General features: G+C 36.9%; 1 protein-coding gene across 2 annotated transcripts in view; it reads left to right on the top strand.

The window, feature by feature from the left end:
- The first annotated feature begins 1,428 nt into the window (after positions 1 to 1,428).
- Positions 1,429 to 15,879, top strand: part of LOC105056191 (putative MO25-like protein At5g47540) — a 46,455-nt gene continuing 32,004 nt past the window's right edge. Inside the window, exon 1 of one of the 2 annotated variants that reach the window (XM_073247440.1) lies at positions 1,429 to 1,820. In XM_073247440.1, coding sequence (XP_073103541.1) covers positions 1,701 to 1,820 — 120 coding nt within the window. In that variant the 5' untranslated portion in view covers positions 1,429 to 1,700. The remainder of the gene's footprint in view (positions 1,821 to 15,879) is intronic. The other variant, XM_073247441.1, reaches the window with a different exon arrangement.

The following is a 15,879-nucleotide window of genomic DNA, read 5'->3' as shown; positions in this document are numbered from 1 at the left end:
GCGGTCGAATCCACCCCTATCTCCGCTTCTCTCCACCATGAATAAAGATGTCTACGCCTATGCCTCTCTCTTCTATGTTCGAACCCGTGCTGCCTTCATCATTGTTGCTGACCTCCGCCTCAAGTCCTCCAAACTCCGGCACCTCCCTCCTAGCCGCCTCCCTTGGCTTTCTCCCTCTACCGCTCACACCGTCACAACTTACACAAAAACCTATATGCTTAGAAAAAATCCCAATCGAAACTTTAGAAACCCCTTTGATCTCCGTAAGTGGGCAATTTTTCTTCCGCGTGAGAGCTCCGACACCTCCCTCCCAACCGCCCCCTCTGCTTCCTCCCACTGTGGCTCACGCTGCCACAATCCTCATTTTTCTCAAACTTCAAATCATCCAAGCCATGCAATTCCGATCCAGTGCCTTCATCATTCTGGGCATGTTTTGGATCCAACGGATAGCGACCTCCGCCTCTCTATTGTCTGTTTTTTTTTTTCCTTTTAGTTTCAAACATTTGCGAACTCTCACCCATCTGCTCTCGAGTTTTTTTTCTTCTAAACACATGGCGAACATAGACATTCCCACGTGGCAGATGGAGATGGACGAATGCGTTTGCTCTATTTTAATATATATATATATATATATATATATATATATATATATATATATATATATATATGATATAATATGAGAATACAGTCTAGGTCCCAAATGATAAGGTTTGTGACATATAATTTTCAACTTTCAATCAATTTCCGTATTATTTTTTTTCTCTGGGACACTCAACTTTTTGAAGTTTCTTCTACTTACTTTCCGGCCATTTAGACAACCCATCTAGGCCATCAACATCAACGTATATCATGGCAACTTCCCATACAAACATCCATGGATCCTACAATATATTCTCATAACTTGAACATTCTACACAACAAGGCCATTGTAGTCACCTTGCGATCCAAATCGTTTTTCCAATCTAGCAGATTAGAATAGGTATTCTCACAATTCTAAACCAACTTGCTAGTGAAATTAAAGGGCTAAAAATATTTACCCTCCCCTCCTCCATTTGGAATCTAAAAAGCTTAAATGGATGAACAAAATTGAATGGCCCTAACAATGTCCCATCCGACACACCAACACCCCACTTCCATGCGGGCAGGCACCACCACAAACCTCCAGATTAGATAACGACAGACCACCGCCCAAATAGATAGAGACAGCAAGTAAGCCAGCCCAGACCAAACTACCTTTCTCCACTTTAATTGACAAATAATTATGTTTTATATTTTCCGTCGAAATCAACTAATTATATCCTTCTTTTTATCCAGTAAATCTTATGTTTTAAATTTTGAGATCTCCCACCATCGCCCGCTGAGGTATTTAAATCTCCGCCGCTCATCCGAGAGAGAGAAATAAAAAAAAAAAGCGAGCGGGGGACGTGGAGGCGGAGAGAAAGTAAAACGGAACTACGTTTCGGATGGACATCGCTCCCTCTTCGTCGGCCTCGCCAATGTGGAAAGACCGTCGGTCGAATCCAGTGCCTCTCCGCCTCAAGCCTTAGCTTGCCTCTCTTATCTCGTCGGCTTCTTCTACTTCCGGCACCGCGCTAACCGTAGCCCGAGTGCCCTAATCCTACCGCCGTTTTTCGGGGTTGCCTCGCGATTTGGAGACCCGATTCTTCTCCGGAAGCCTCCCACAGGCGAGGAAGGGGAAGATGAAGGGACTATTCAAGTCGAAGCCACGGACGCCGGCCGATGTCGTGAGGCAGACGCGGGATCTCCTTATCTACGTCGACATAAATTGGAACACCCGGGAGGCCAAGCGGGAGGAGAAGGTGCCGATTCCGTATCCTGTTTCTCCCTCTTCTAAAATCTGATCCGATTTGGTTTCCTCTGATTGGGATTGAAATGTGTTTATAGGTTCTATTTGATGAATGTTAGCTGAATTTTTGGATTTTTCTGTGGACATTGTGTTTAATTTGTCCATTTTCGCTGGAATTGAAACTTGAGGCTGCTCTGGTGTGGGGTTTTATGTCCTTTATAATTTTCGTTCATTCCTTTGGTAAATGAGAGAACTTTGTGGTATTATGATCGCGAAGTTTTAATCTGTGATCAGGAATCAGGATTCCTGCATTATAATGTGTATGAATGAAGTAATTGTTAAGTAATAATTTTTGCTTTTGTCTCGCAGTAAAGCTGCTTATTTCCATTTGCCCCTTTTCTTGTTTCATTTCTGATGGGGAAAAATAAGATCGTAAGCAAGAGCTCACTAACTGGTTGCTGGTTCTGTTAATAACATGGCAAAGTTCAAATATGATCGAGATGTTTCATTGGTAATATAATGTGATATAGGCTTGCCAAAGATATGAAAAATTATAAATCTCTATTATCTCCACTTTGTATTTCTGTTGTCAACGAGTTTATTTATTATATTTTTTGCAATAAGATTAGAATGTAGTATCTTGTGCTTGTGGAGAGTGAATGCTCATACTGAAGGAGGGTTTTGCTTGTTGAGGTTGTTGTGCAGTGAAGCAATGGAGCCTTTGTCTTGTGATGCATCTCTAGAGTTGAGGAATCACTTAACTAAATAAGATTTTGTTAGTTTCTTTTCAATAAGTGGTTCAGTGTGCTCATTTCTTTCTTTTTTAATTTCTGTTTTTTTCCTAGGGAAAGATATGCTGTAACACTAGGATTTCATTGATTACTAAAACTGGTGAAGGAGAATGTTATAAGAGTCGAACTTGCTCCTCCTGAATCCCTAACGGCCCCTATTCGCTTCTTTGGCCCCCATGAACTCTGACCCATGCTCTAGCTCTAACCCTAGTGCTGTGGTGTGGGGGGTGCTTTGCAGTATGGAGGCCCGGTCCCTCCTGAAGCCTCCTGCCAGCATGGAAGAGGAAGATGAAGGGGTTTCTTAAGTCAAAGCCACAGATGCTGGCTTTATGTCATGTGGCAGACACAGGAAGTCCTCATCTACATCGACCTTGACTGGAATTCTTGGGAGGCCAAGTGGGAGGGAAGGTGCCAATACCCAGCCTCTCTCTCTCTCTCTCTCTCTCTCTTCCATCCTTTTTTGACCTTCCTGTTATGCGCATTTTCTTTCTTCCTTTTGATTTTCTGGTTAGGATTGCTTTCATAAGTGTACTTTGATGGATTTTGATCTGAAATTTCCAATTCTCTGCTGACATTGGGTTTAAGGCCGTTCTCTTGCAGAAATTTAAACTTCTGCTGGTGGGGTATGTTCTTTCTTTTTCTTCAGTTTTTTGGTTTTGGTATATTTTACTTTGATTTTCTTGGTAAACGAGAGAATTTTATGAATTAGAATATTAAGTTTTTAGTCTACAGCTAGGATTTGTATTTTGTAATGTACAGGAAGGGACTATTAAGTATTATTTTGTTATTTTCTTATGGTAAAGCTTCGTATTTGTTTTTTTTTATCCCCTTGTTGATATTCATAACTAATTCTTTGCTTATGCTGAAGGAGAGTGAATGATTGTAATATTAGCTCGCTAACTGGTTTCCTCTACATATAAAATGGAGAAGCTCAAAGATGATTGAGATTTGTTTTCACAAAAACATAAATTATAGATGTCTTTTATTTCCACACTGCATTCTGTTGTAGACTTGTTTAGTTATTATACTGTTTGCAATGAGATTGGAGTAAAGTGCTTGCAGAGAGTGGAGGCTGGTATTGGAGGAGTTTTTTCACTTGTGGTTAATGGAGCCCTTGTCTTGTAATGCATCAGTAGAGTTGATGACCCAGTAAACTAAATATAGTTCTTTTAGTTTCTTTTCTAGAAGAGGCTCAATGTGCTCATCTTGCTTTTTCTTCTGGAAAAGGTAGGCGGTAATTCTAGGACTCCGCCGATTACTATAATTCATATAGGTAGAAATATTTAAAAGTAGAAAAATCCAACATTAGGAATTGCATAGGAAGCCTCCCTAAAAGCAGACAATTATAGAGTGAGCACTGAGAGTTTTGAGAAGGGGAACTGAAACTTCTAGGCAGGAAGCTGTGTTGTAATATATCTTTTGCCGGAATTTCTCAAGCTATTCCAATAAATAAGTAAAGAAATTTCTTTGCTTTTTCTTTGGGTCACCCTGTTTTAGACTAAAGAATTTTTTTTTCTTTTTCCTTTGTTCCATTAGTTCCAACCAAATGCAAAAGCTTTGGTACCAGCATTTACCTTTACTTGCTCGTTCATAGTTACAATCTAGAGTTATATTCATAAATGTGTACTCTCAGAACAATTATTGGCATATACTTTGCTGTTATATATCCTATGTACTGTATTGTGTATGCTGATGGATCGAACAAATAGACAACATTATGTTTTTCATATGTGGATGTGATATATTGCTTTTCCTGGAAGATAAATTTTGAGTCAATGGAGGCTGTGGAATTTTCATTGCCCTTCCAGTAAATAGATGTCATCTTAATGAGTTTTTATTTTAACATGGGTGGAAGTGGTTGTGAATCTACTTCCAATATGTTGCACTATTCATGATGGTATGGTATCTCTCTCTCTCTCTCTGCCCCCCCTCTGTGTGTGTGTGTGTATCCGTGCATGCATATTATTGGGTTCAAGTTGCTGAGTGATTTCTGTTGATGGAGTGTGATTTTTATTTTATAGTAATCAGAAATTATGCCATGCATCTTGGACTGGAAGAAGAACGCAAGAAATATTCCATCGAAAAGCCAAGAAAATAAATGTTAGCTAGGAGGTCAAATTGCATAAGTCATAATTTTATATAAATGCACGCACATGGGCAGACATAGGGGTATACAAGCAGGGGCCACATCTCCTTCAAGGTTTCGGAATTTTTCTATTAGAGATTGTGTAGTCATGCTTGACAATATCAGTGTCTGCAATTCAAACTGCTCCTACCCCTTTGGCAACCCAAAACTATATTCATCATCCATGACCCTCCTTGGATTCTTGTAATCTCTCTACAGAAGGAAAAAACATAATAAGCGCCCAATATCTCATTGACAAGAAATGTTAGCGGATGCAATGGGGGCATTGATTGAGGCAATTGACCTCTATTAATCACTAAGAGAAATGCTATGTGGCTCTCGTTATGTGCACACAAAAGTTCTGTCTGCCATGTGGCAGGAGGGAATATGTGGAGCCCCAGAAATTGTTGCCTTTGGTGTTTATTTTGAGTGCTGAGTTGCCACGCCATCTTTAGTGGGACAGAGAACTTTTCTGTGCACAAAACAGGCACCAAAAACATTACTCAACCACTAATAACATGTTTTATCATTGTTATTTATTTAACCATAGTTAAACTTATTTAACGATCAATTATCTTTTTTTGCTCCTTATAATCCCTAAATCTTGCACTCATTACTTTTTTGTCACAATATTTGTGGTCAAGATTTAATTTAGTGAAGCATAGATGGTAGACTGGCACATGTTTTTATTCCAAAATATGTTTGTTAGTAATTCATATTAGGGAATATTAGTTGTTCTTTGACCACTTAAAATGTACAATCCTTTAATAACAGGTTGATCTCCAATCAGGTTTTGTCATGTCACTGAAGATAATGGGGCATTTACTATTTAGAGCCCCTTTAATGGCTTCCAAATGCAATAAGAGACCTATCATCTTCTAAATTAAAGGAAATGATAGACATGGAAACCCAAAAGGATTCTCTCTTTGTTTCCTAGGGAGAGCTATCCAATTTGTTCTGTAAAACCACATATTAAAAAGAGATAAAGAAATATATCAGTAAATGGATGGATCAATTGATGACATAGAGCGAGGGAGAGTCGATGCCTTTATTTGTGATTTATACTCCTAGTAGAGAGATGGCACTTCCCAAATTTGTAAAATATGCTTGTACTATCAGTTGTATGAGCTAATCCTCTTTGATAGCCGTTTCTTTTTTACGGTAATTTATGCAAGCATGCAATTAGGTTTTAGTATCTAAGGGTTTGTTTGGTACTGTTTTTCTTTCTTGTTTCTGTATTTTTAAACAGATTTACGGAATCCAATGCAGAAAATATGTTTGGTTATAATGTTTCTGTTGTTTTCTTAAACAACTTAAATTATTATTTCTGGAAAAAGTGAGAGTCAAAAATTTTTACTTCCAGTTTTTCAGAAGTGTATTTTTACCCTTCTCCTCTCAATCCCTCTTCCTCCGCCCAATCTTGCCCTCAGCCCCATCACCCCCGCCCAACCACATTGGCTCCTTGGGCCTCGCCAGCCATCTCTCCACACAATGCCGAGCTATCCCTTGTCCCTGACTGTCATTGTGAAAAAAAAGGGGGCGGACCAAACATGTTTTCTGTTTTCAAATATCTGGAAAAACTAAAAACAGAATTCCTGTTTCCAGATTTTTTTTAAAAAAGAAAAGTGACAGCGATGCCAAATGTAGCCTAAGTTATTTTATATTTTTTTATCATCATTCCACCCAGAAAAATGATTGAACTATTAAAAAGGTTTTCGAAATGTTAATTAAGTTACAATTATTAATGAATTTAACAAAAAAGTCAAGGTAGAGCCTTAATATTGTTTCTTAATAATGTTAAAATAAAATAATGTTGTTTCTTTCCTTTTTTCCCTTTAGATATAGCATAGAATTAATAGATTTCTCGGATGAAAATTACTCAGAGCTACGATTTTGTTTAACACTTCAAAATAATTACTGTTTAGTTTTATCAGACTAAATAAGAAAATAATCAATAATAACAATACGTTCTTTATTATTATTATTATTATGGGATTCCATTTTAGCTATGGTTTTTAGGTAAATATTGTTTCTATATTTGTTAAGAAACAATCAATGTCAAAATTTTTATAATTGTCATGCTTGCTAATATATAATCAATAAAAAATAGATGACAATAAATAAATTCATGAAAGAATATAATGGAAAAATGGAAATGGTGCATAAAGTATGTACAATCTTTTTAAGAGCTTCCTTTCATAAGCAAATAGCGTTTATGTTTGGTCTATCTCCTTTCCTCTTGTATTTTTTTTGGTGCTTAAATAGGTTGTTGTATTACATGTGTTTTTCTATTGACGGTTTGTTGGAGGTTAATATGATGAAAAGATGACCCCAGATTCATTGTCTGTTGCAATAATAATTTCTTCCTATATATGAAATTTAAAACTCCTGTTGGTTTGTTTTCAGTTGGTGATGTGGCAGTACTTATAGTGCTCATTTGAGGTGAATGTAGATAACTCCTTCCTGGTTAAGAAAGCTGATTAGCTTAACCAAGAAAGGTGGTTTTAATCCTAATAAAATATCTAGGCCTTTCCATGCAAAGTAGGAGCCTAAAGGTATGGAAACTGTCTCTGCTCCCTGGGAGGCAGAGCTTCTTTTTTTTTTTTTTTTTTTTTTTTATAATTTTAAGTGATATGCCAGGAAATAGTTGTTCGTTGCTTCATATGATCCAACTCAAGTTAACTAAGTCTTAATCCCAAACTAGATGAGGCTGTCTACATGAATCCATTTCCTCCATTCTACTTGCTTTAGGGCCATAGCTTTTGAAAGATGTTGTGATATTAAGTCCTTCCTTACTGCATCTTATGTGATTTCCATCTACCTTTACCCTTATTTATTTCTTTTACATGTATTAAATCACTCATTTGTACCAGTGCATCCCTCAACCTATGTTGCCAAGGTCCATACCATCTAACTAGTCCTCTTAATTTGACCTCGATTGCTGCTACCTCCACCTTTTTTATGAATGACTTCATGTTCAAACCATCAAAAATTATCCTTCTCTTATTGCTTCATATTAAATTAAAAAAAAATATAGGTTCAGCAGAGATTTTTATAGGGAAAAGATAAGGAATTTGAAAACAATTATGGGATTAGTGTTCCTCATGCTTAGGTATGGGAATGGTTTAATGAGATGAGCTTGTAAGTGTAAAAAAGACCTGCACTTATGGGGTGTGATTTCTAGTATCTTCAGAATACTTGCGAGAATAAAATGAAGATGACAAAAACATAATGTTCAGCCAAGGGATTTAGGATGAACTTGAATGCTTATTGGAGTTTTAAGGAACTTAGATGTAATGGTTGGATTTTCAGATGGTTTGTGTTTGCTCATCGAGATAACATGGACCGTTTACATCCATATCTTATAAGATCTGCAAAATAGAGAAGGCATAACTCAGATTATATTAATGTGCATATAAAATGGTATGTATGTGAATTGTGTTTCCTATCTGTTTAGATTGAGATTGTATGGTAGCAGTGCATTTGGCTTGTTTTTGGAGGTACATCGTCATTCTTTGATCTGATACAAACAGTTCTGTTGTTGGTACTGGTTACAAGAAGAAGAAAGAAGGAAAAATGTGAGGAAACAATCTGGCTATGTTTTCCAATTAAAATTCTCGATAGATCAATTTGATATCATGGAATAGGTTTGTTTTGTCTATTACAAGTAATGTGTCCTAGTTAGAATCTTACAACTTGGTTAAGTTGGTTACTTAAAAAGTACTAGAAGTGAGCTCCTAAAATGTGAGTTCCAGTTATGATTACGTGGAATAACAAAAATGGGCTACTAAATATTAGAAAAGTGACAGGTGAGTGTGGCCAATATTCAATGGTCAACCATGTCAAATATGGTCATTGACCTTATATGTTGTTATATTGTTATCTCTTTTTTTTTCATATAAGTCGTATATGTAGGAATTTCGTATCGGGGCATGTATGTATGTTTCAAAATTTTTTTTTCTCAACAATACAACGGAATAGAAGATTAAAATATCTTTTAATTTAAATCATGCATGCATAAAACAAAGAATACAAGGATCTACATCGTATGTTGAAATTGAACACATGTTGAATTTTATGCTGAAATTAAATATGTGATCGAATCACATATCTGTTTCACAATTTCTTTCTTCAAATCTGGATCCGAAAGAGGGTAGGTTCTCTCTTAGCCGCGCTAGTGCCTGGCCTTTACGGATATCCACTTAGGATCAGTCTGGAATATTTTTCTTTCGTGTTGATCTTTCTTTTTCAAGAACAATCATTCTGCGAATCTGAACGAAGTCAGGATCGTGATCAACTCTTTGATTCTTGATCTTTTTTTTCTTCTCTTGCTCTTCTTTCTTTGATTATGAAGCAATCAAGGTCTGGAAACCAGCAAGGAAGAGGGGACGCCCAATCTCCTTTTGGGTGTGGAGATGGAGGATGCCCAACTCCTTTGGGTGTTGGATCCAAAAGGGAGAAGAAAGGGAGGCATGGGGGGGATCTTATGGGAGGTGTGGGCTGCTGAAAATCTGATGTAAAGAGCCTTAGAGAAGGCCCCTTTAAATAGGCAAGATGTTTGAATCTTATTCAAAATCAAATAGCTCCTTAATACAAGTCCTATTTACATTAGGAATCCTTGTAGCCTTAGATATTTGACTCCCTTTAGGAGATCCATTAGGCATCAATTATTGGAGCCTTTGCACCTACTTTTTCACATGCCACATGGGGCCTAGGGGATGCCCCATGTTGGTTCCATATGCCTTCTTTTAGGTGGGCATGCCCAACCTGATCAAATCAAGTGGCGTCCTATGCAAACAATCAAGAAAATTGATTAAAGTTTTGATCCCTTAATTCATATGATTCAAAACCCTAGGCACCCAACAATTAGAGCCCGATGAATCTAATTCATTTAAGTTATTAGCAGGTAATTAACTTGAATTAATCTTATCAAATAAAAAATTCAAGTGTAAAGAAAAAATTGAGTTCAACCATGTGCTAGCAAGGTTATCCCGAATCCTATAGGATTTCTCTAAATCCAATGGAGACTTTATAAGCCTAATTGTTTATTCTAGGTATAATCTCTTTGTTGTGTGACCCCATAGATTCAATTCTATCTGGTAGTGAGATATACAATGATCTCTATCATAGTATCATTGAAACTCTTTTCAATGGATCGGAATAATTTCACTCTAAATCATCAAGGATTGTCGATCTTGAGCAATCCTAGTGAGCTCTCACAATCCACCAGTGATACCTAGCAGTATATAGTGGCAATCTAGTAGAATCGAAAAAGAATCTCAAGGTGTAGTTCACATGTGATTCAGTTCCTCTATCGCAAGTCCCGACTAGATGGCAGATCATGAATAAATTGTCAAACCTCATCATCAGTCATATGATAGATTCAATTAGCTCAAGTTCAATTGTGATCCTCATGTAAACTCTTTTCCATCAATCACACTGTTGTGGCCACAGATTTTTGGACTTTGCCTCTCAAATCTCATAGGACTACTCTCTATCAAGATCGATAGATTCCATCTAGATGCGCATCCTACTCCTACAGTGGATCAACTGTCATCAATATCTACTACAAAGTCTTAATGAGGCTATGTTTGTGTCAGTCAAACTCCAGCAGTTTCACTGCGAGCAGTCGTATCATCGCAGGTCAAAGGACCGTTCACACAACATCGAGAAAATCACTGATAATTGATTAGAAATCTAAGTGATATCTCGTATGGTTATGTTCAGTATTAGTTGTTCTCTAGCAACAATCTATACTCGTCGTTCAGTGTCTCTACATTATAGACCAGAGATTCATCTGTCCCGAAGAAAACGATCTATACGCCGTTCTATCCGAATCGATCACTGTCCTTATAATGATACTATGATCGAGAGTATTTAGGAATTAATTATACATATCTTTAATTCTCAACATCTTGAGAATATGTATCGAAGTATTAATTCCATGGATGATTCAAGGACACATTACTCTTGAATGAAAATAAAATTTTTCTTTTTATTGATCAAATCAATGTATTAAGTATAAAATTATGTCCTAGACTTATTATAATATATCAGCCGTATTGGTTTTTAGGACATACATCTAACAATTTTCCACTTGGACTAAAGTCAATTTGCTACTAATCTAAGTCTTATCTTCTCAAGATGGACTTCCATCTTTGGCTGGCTCAATTGCTTTGTCAGCGGGTCTGCCATGTTGTCCGTAGAGTTTACTCTTCGCACCTCGATATATTTTTTTCGAAGTAGTTGCGTATAATATGGAACCGCTATTCGATGTGCTTTGATTCTGATGAGACTTCGGCTTCTTAGTAAGTGCTATGGCTCCATTATTGTCGTAATAAAATGTTATGGCATCCGATGTCATTATCCTAACCTCCGCGATGAATTTTTTAAATCAGATGTCTTCTTTTGCATCATCTGAAGCGACATATTCAATTTTTGTGATTGAATCCGCTATGATGGGTTGCTTGAAATTTTCCAGCTAATTGCTTCACCATTGCATACGAACACATATTCTGATGTAGACTTTTTATCATTAAGATTAGACATGAAGTCTGAATCAGTATACCCCTCGACTTGCAACTCAGAAGCTCCTTCAAAGATCAAGAATAAATCTTTAGTTCTTCTTAAGTACTTAAGGATGTTTTTCACAGCTATTTAGTGCTTCTCATCTGGATTCGACTGATACCTGCTCGTGACACTTACAGCAAGGACAATATTAGGTCGAATACACAACATGGCATACATGAGGCTCCCTATGATCGAGGCATGAGGAATCCCACTCATGTGCTAAACTTCCTCAGATGTGGTCGGACACATCATCTTGAAAAGACGAATATCATGCCTAAGAGGTAAGAGTCTTCTTTTAGAGTTTTTCATACTAAATCTCTTCAGCACTTTCTCTATGTACAGCTTTTGTGACAGGTCTAGCATCCTTTTAGATCTATCTCTATAAATCTTTATTTCAAGAATATAAGATGCTTCCCTAGATCTTTCATGGAGAATTTCTTGAATAACCATCTTTTGATCGAGGTTATCATAGGAATATCATTTTCAACGAAGAGAATATCATCCATATACAATACGAAGAATGTTATTGCATTCTCACTGACCCTCTTGTATACACAAAGTTCCTCTTCGTTCTTGATGAAATCAAACGATTTGATCGTTTCATCAAAACGAAGGTTTCAATTTCAAGAAGCTTGTTTTAATTTGTATATGGATTTTTGTAGTTTGCAGACTCGATGATCACCATCATCTGATGTGAAACTCAAAGGCTGCTCCATATAGATATTTTTCTCAAGATGTCTATTCAGAAAAGCAGTTTTCACATCCATCTGTCAGATTTCATAATCATAATAGGCTGCAACAGCAAGCAGAGTATGGATGGATTTTAGTATGGCTACGGACGAGAATGTTTTCTGATAGTCAATGCGTTCGCGTTGACTATAATCTTTAGCTACAAGTCTAGCTTTATAGATCTCTACCTTACCATCGGTATCTATTTTTCTTTTGTAGATCCATTTATACCCAATGGGTACTATACCTTCGGATGGATCCACTAAGGTTCATACTTGGTTCGAGTGCATCGAATCAATCTCTGACTTCATTGCATCTAATTATTTCTCAGAATCGATATCAAACATCGCCTTGTCAAAGATATTAGGATCATCATCATGGCCTTTTTCTCCTATAAGGAATATTTTTTTTCTTTTTTCGTAAGCATATCGATGTACCTTTCAAGAGGTCGGAAGATACTGCTAGATCTACGAGGTAGTGGAAGAACATCAACTATTGGCTTATGAATAATAGATTTTTGAGGATCCGTAGCTCTTTGCTCTTTAGAGACCTCTTTAAGCTCAACTAACTTCTCACTGCCACCATCCTGGATAAACTATTTTTTTAGAAATATGGCGTTCCGACTTACAATCACATTGTGATCTTGTGAAAAGTAGTAGTATCTCATTGATTCTTTTGGATATCCTATAAAACGAGCTATTACAAATCTATCATCTAATTTATCAATCATCTGTCTTTTGACATAAGCTGGACATCTCCAAGTTTTAAGATAACCAAGACTCAGTTTCTTATCGTACTATATCTCATATGGTGTGGTAGGAATGAATTTTGATGGAACTCTATTCAATAAGTGAATTGCAGTTAATAAGACATATCTCCAAAGATATAAGGATAAATCAGTGAAGCTTATTATGGACTTGATTATATCTAATAGGGTCCTATTCCTCCTTTCGGATATCCTATTGAGCTGAGGTGTTATAGAAGTCCATGAAGAGACTGTGCCATTGTCCTTAAGATATTTCAGAAATTTTCGACTAAGATATTCACCTCCTCGATCAGATCGAAGAACCTTAATCGGTTTGTCTATTTGTTTCTCTACTTTATTTCTGAATTTCTTGAAATTTTCAAAGGCTTCAGACTTGTGTTTCATCAGATATATATACTCGTACCATGACAGATCATCGATAAAGATGATGAAGTAGCTATAACCACCTCTGGCTTGCACATCAAATGGTCCACACACATCGGTGTGTACCAGGGCAAGTAATTCGGTGGCCCTTTCCTTATGTCCTACAAAGGATAACTTAGCCATTTTTCCTCAAAGACAAGATTCACAAGCTGGGAATGATTTTGAATCAAAAGAGTCAAAGATCTCATTCTTTTTTAGTTTGTTTATACTGTCATCTTCAATATGGCCTAGTTTATAATGCCACAAGTATTTTTGGTTAATTTCGTCTTTGGGTCTCTTTTGATCTACGATACTCATTACTTGCTCATTTAGATTCACATTCGCATTAATATGCAAGTGATAAAGACTGTCAATTAAAAGACCACATGTAACCAATTTATTTTGCAAATAAATGGAACAAAAATCTTTATTGAAATTAAAATTAAAACCATCTTGTGCTAGTACTGACATGAAAATTAAATTCTGACTAGCTACAGAAATAAAATAACAGTCTTTTAAATTTAATCTAAATCCTGACGGTGGTCGAAGAGGATAAGTGCCAATGGTTTCTGCAGCAATTTTTGCTCTATTGCTGATCCGAAGGATTATGTCACCTTCCCTCAATCTCTTGTTTTCTATTAGATCCTGCATTGAAGTACATATATGAGCACTCAAACCAGAGTCCATTATTCAACTAGAAGTAGAAGAAACCTTAAGGTTAAATTCAATTACGGGCATATCTTCTGAAGGTTTGTCATCTTTTTTGGTCTTCAGGCTCTTCAAGTAGAGTGGACAGTTCCTCCTCCAGTGGTCTTCAGCATCACATTGGAAACACTTTTCCTTTGCTTCAGGCTTCTTCAGAACGTCCTTCCTTGGCTTGCTCTCTTTCTTCTGCTTCTTCGCATGTTTACTTTTCTTCTTCCAACCAGACTTTCTCTTGGATGAAGTCCGCTCCACAATGAGAATAGTGTCCCTTGAACTCTTCAAGGTTCCCTCAGTAGTAACCAACATGTTGACCAGTTTGAATATGGTGCAATCAAGTTTGTTCATATGAAAATTTATAATAAATTAACTATATGAACTCGTAAGGGTTTAAAGGATCAAATTCATCTGCAATTTCTTTTGCATATCAAATTCGAGCTTTCCAAGTTCCTCAATGTCCTTGATCACTGTCATACAGTGCTCATGGACTGACTGCCCTTCGCGCATCTTCAGATTGAAGAGTCTCTTGGACACTTCGAAGTGCGCTGTGCGGCTCTGCTCATCATATAACTCTTGCAGGTGAGTGATCATAGCTCTGGTAGTGGGCATATGCTTATGTTGGCTCTGCAACTCGTTTAACATGGAAGCCAGCACATAGCACTTAATCCAATTATCTTCATCCGTATATTTTTCATATGCTATTCTTTGCTTAGCAGTAGGATGGTTTGGTAACACTAGGGGTTCCTGATCGAATACATGACCTATTTTTTCAGAAATCAGGATAACCCTGAGGTTTCTAAACCAGTCTTTATAATTGGTTTCAGTCAAACGATTGGACTCAAAGATGCGGGCTAGATGGTTTAAAGCTGACATGGTTTAGCTGCAAGAGTAGAGATTCAAGTTAGACTTTTGTATTTTAAATTTATATTTGCTTTAGGAACTTTAAAAAGCAAACAATGACCCTCACTATTTTTTTGAATCCCTCCACTCTTCGGGTGGAAAACGAAAATTCTAATGCAACAACTGGATTTCTAGTGGGTGCTGCGGTTCCACCGATGCCATGCACCTCACCTAACAGTTATTGATAACATGTACATCGATGCGTAGATAATTCTTTGTCCAGATGCTTCTCTAAGCATGTTGCAACGACTTGGTCTCTAAGTCATGTGGGCTCCGACCCACCATTCACAAGTAGGTGTAAAGTCGTCATTGGGTCCCTCACCTAACAGTTATTGACCACACTCCTTAGTTAAATCCGACCCACCATTCACAAGTAGGTGTAAAGCCGTCATTGGGTCCCTCACCTAACAGTTATTGGATCCAATCCCATCTTTATCCTGGAGCAACTTTTTGCTAATAGAGTGGTTGCGTATTCTTGGTGCAACTGAACCACTGTGATCAGTCGAGAACAATTAACATCAATACCACGCCTGTACATCTACAACGGTGGAAGACCTATAGACTTAATATTTATAGGTAGGTTTAGGTTTAGGTCTCATCTAATCAGTTATCATGTGATCAATCTAATTGGTATGGGCTAAATCAAATCACCAAACAACCTTATTCAAGATTTAATCTTCCAAATTGGTCAGATAAGTGGAGATCGGTGGGGTTCCCCCATTGCTTTTCTTAGACACCAATAATTTGGTCAGATAAGCGAATGGAACCAATTAAATAACCATCTATCAATTACTTGCCTTAGACATCAATAGGTCAATTAGTCCAAATAGGTTAGTTTAAGTGAATCGGGCTCAAGCCATCGAGCCGAATTAGGTCCTTAAGTTACTTGATTCTACATATGGGATTTAATCAATTTGATTAACAACAATTGCATAATCTTAAACTTAATTGACCTAATCTTAATCAATACTTGATTCGGTTTGATCAATTACTTAATCTAATTAGATCTAATGTGTTCAAATGAAAAATCCTAGATACAATCTAATTATATGACCTAATTTTTGATTTATCCATAACCAAAATCCTC

This window comes from Elaeis guineensis, chromosome 13, assembly GCF_000442705.2.
Source record: "Elaeis guineensis isolate ETL-2024a chromosome 13, EG11, whole genome shotgun sequence".
Lineage (NCBI taxonomy): Eukaryota > Viridiplantae > Streptophyta > Magnoliopsida > Arecales > Arecaceae > Elaeis > Elaeis guineensis.
This window is presented reverse-complemented; position numbering and strand designations above follow the sequence as displayed.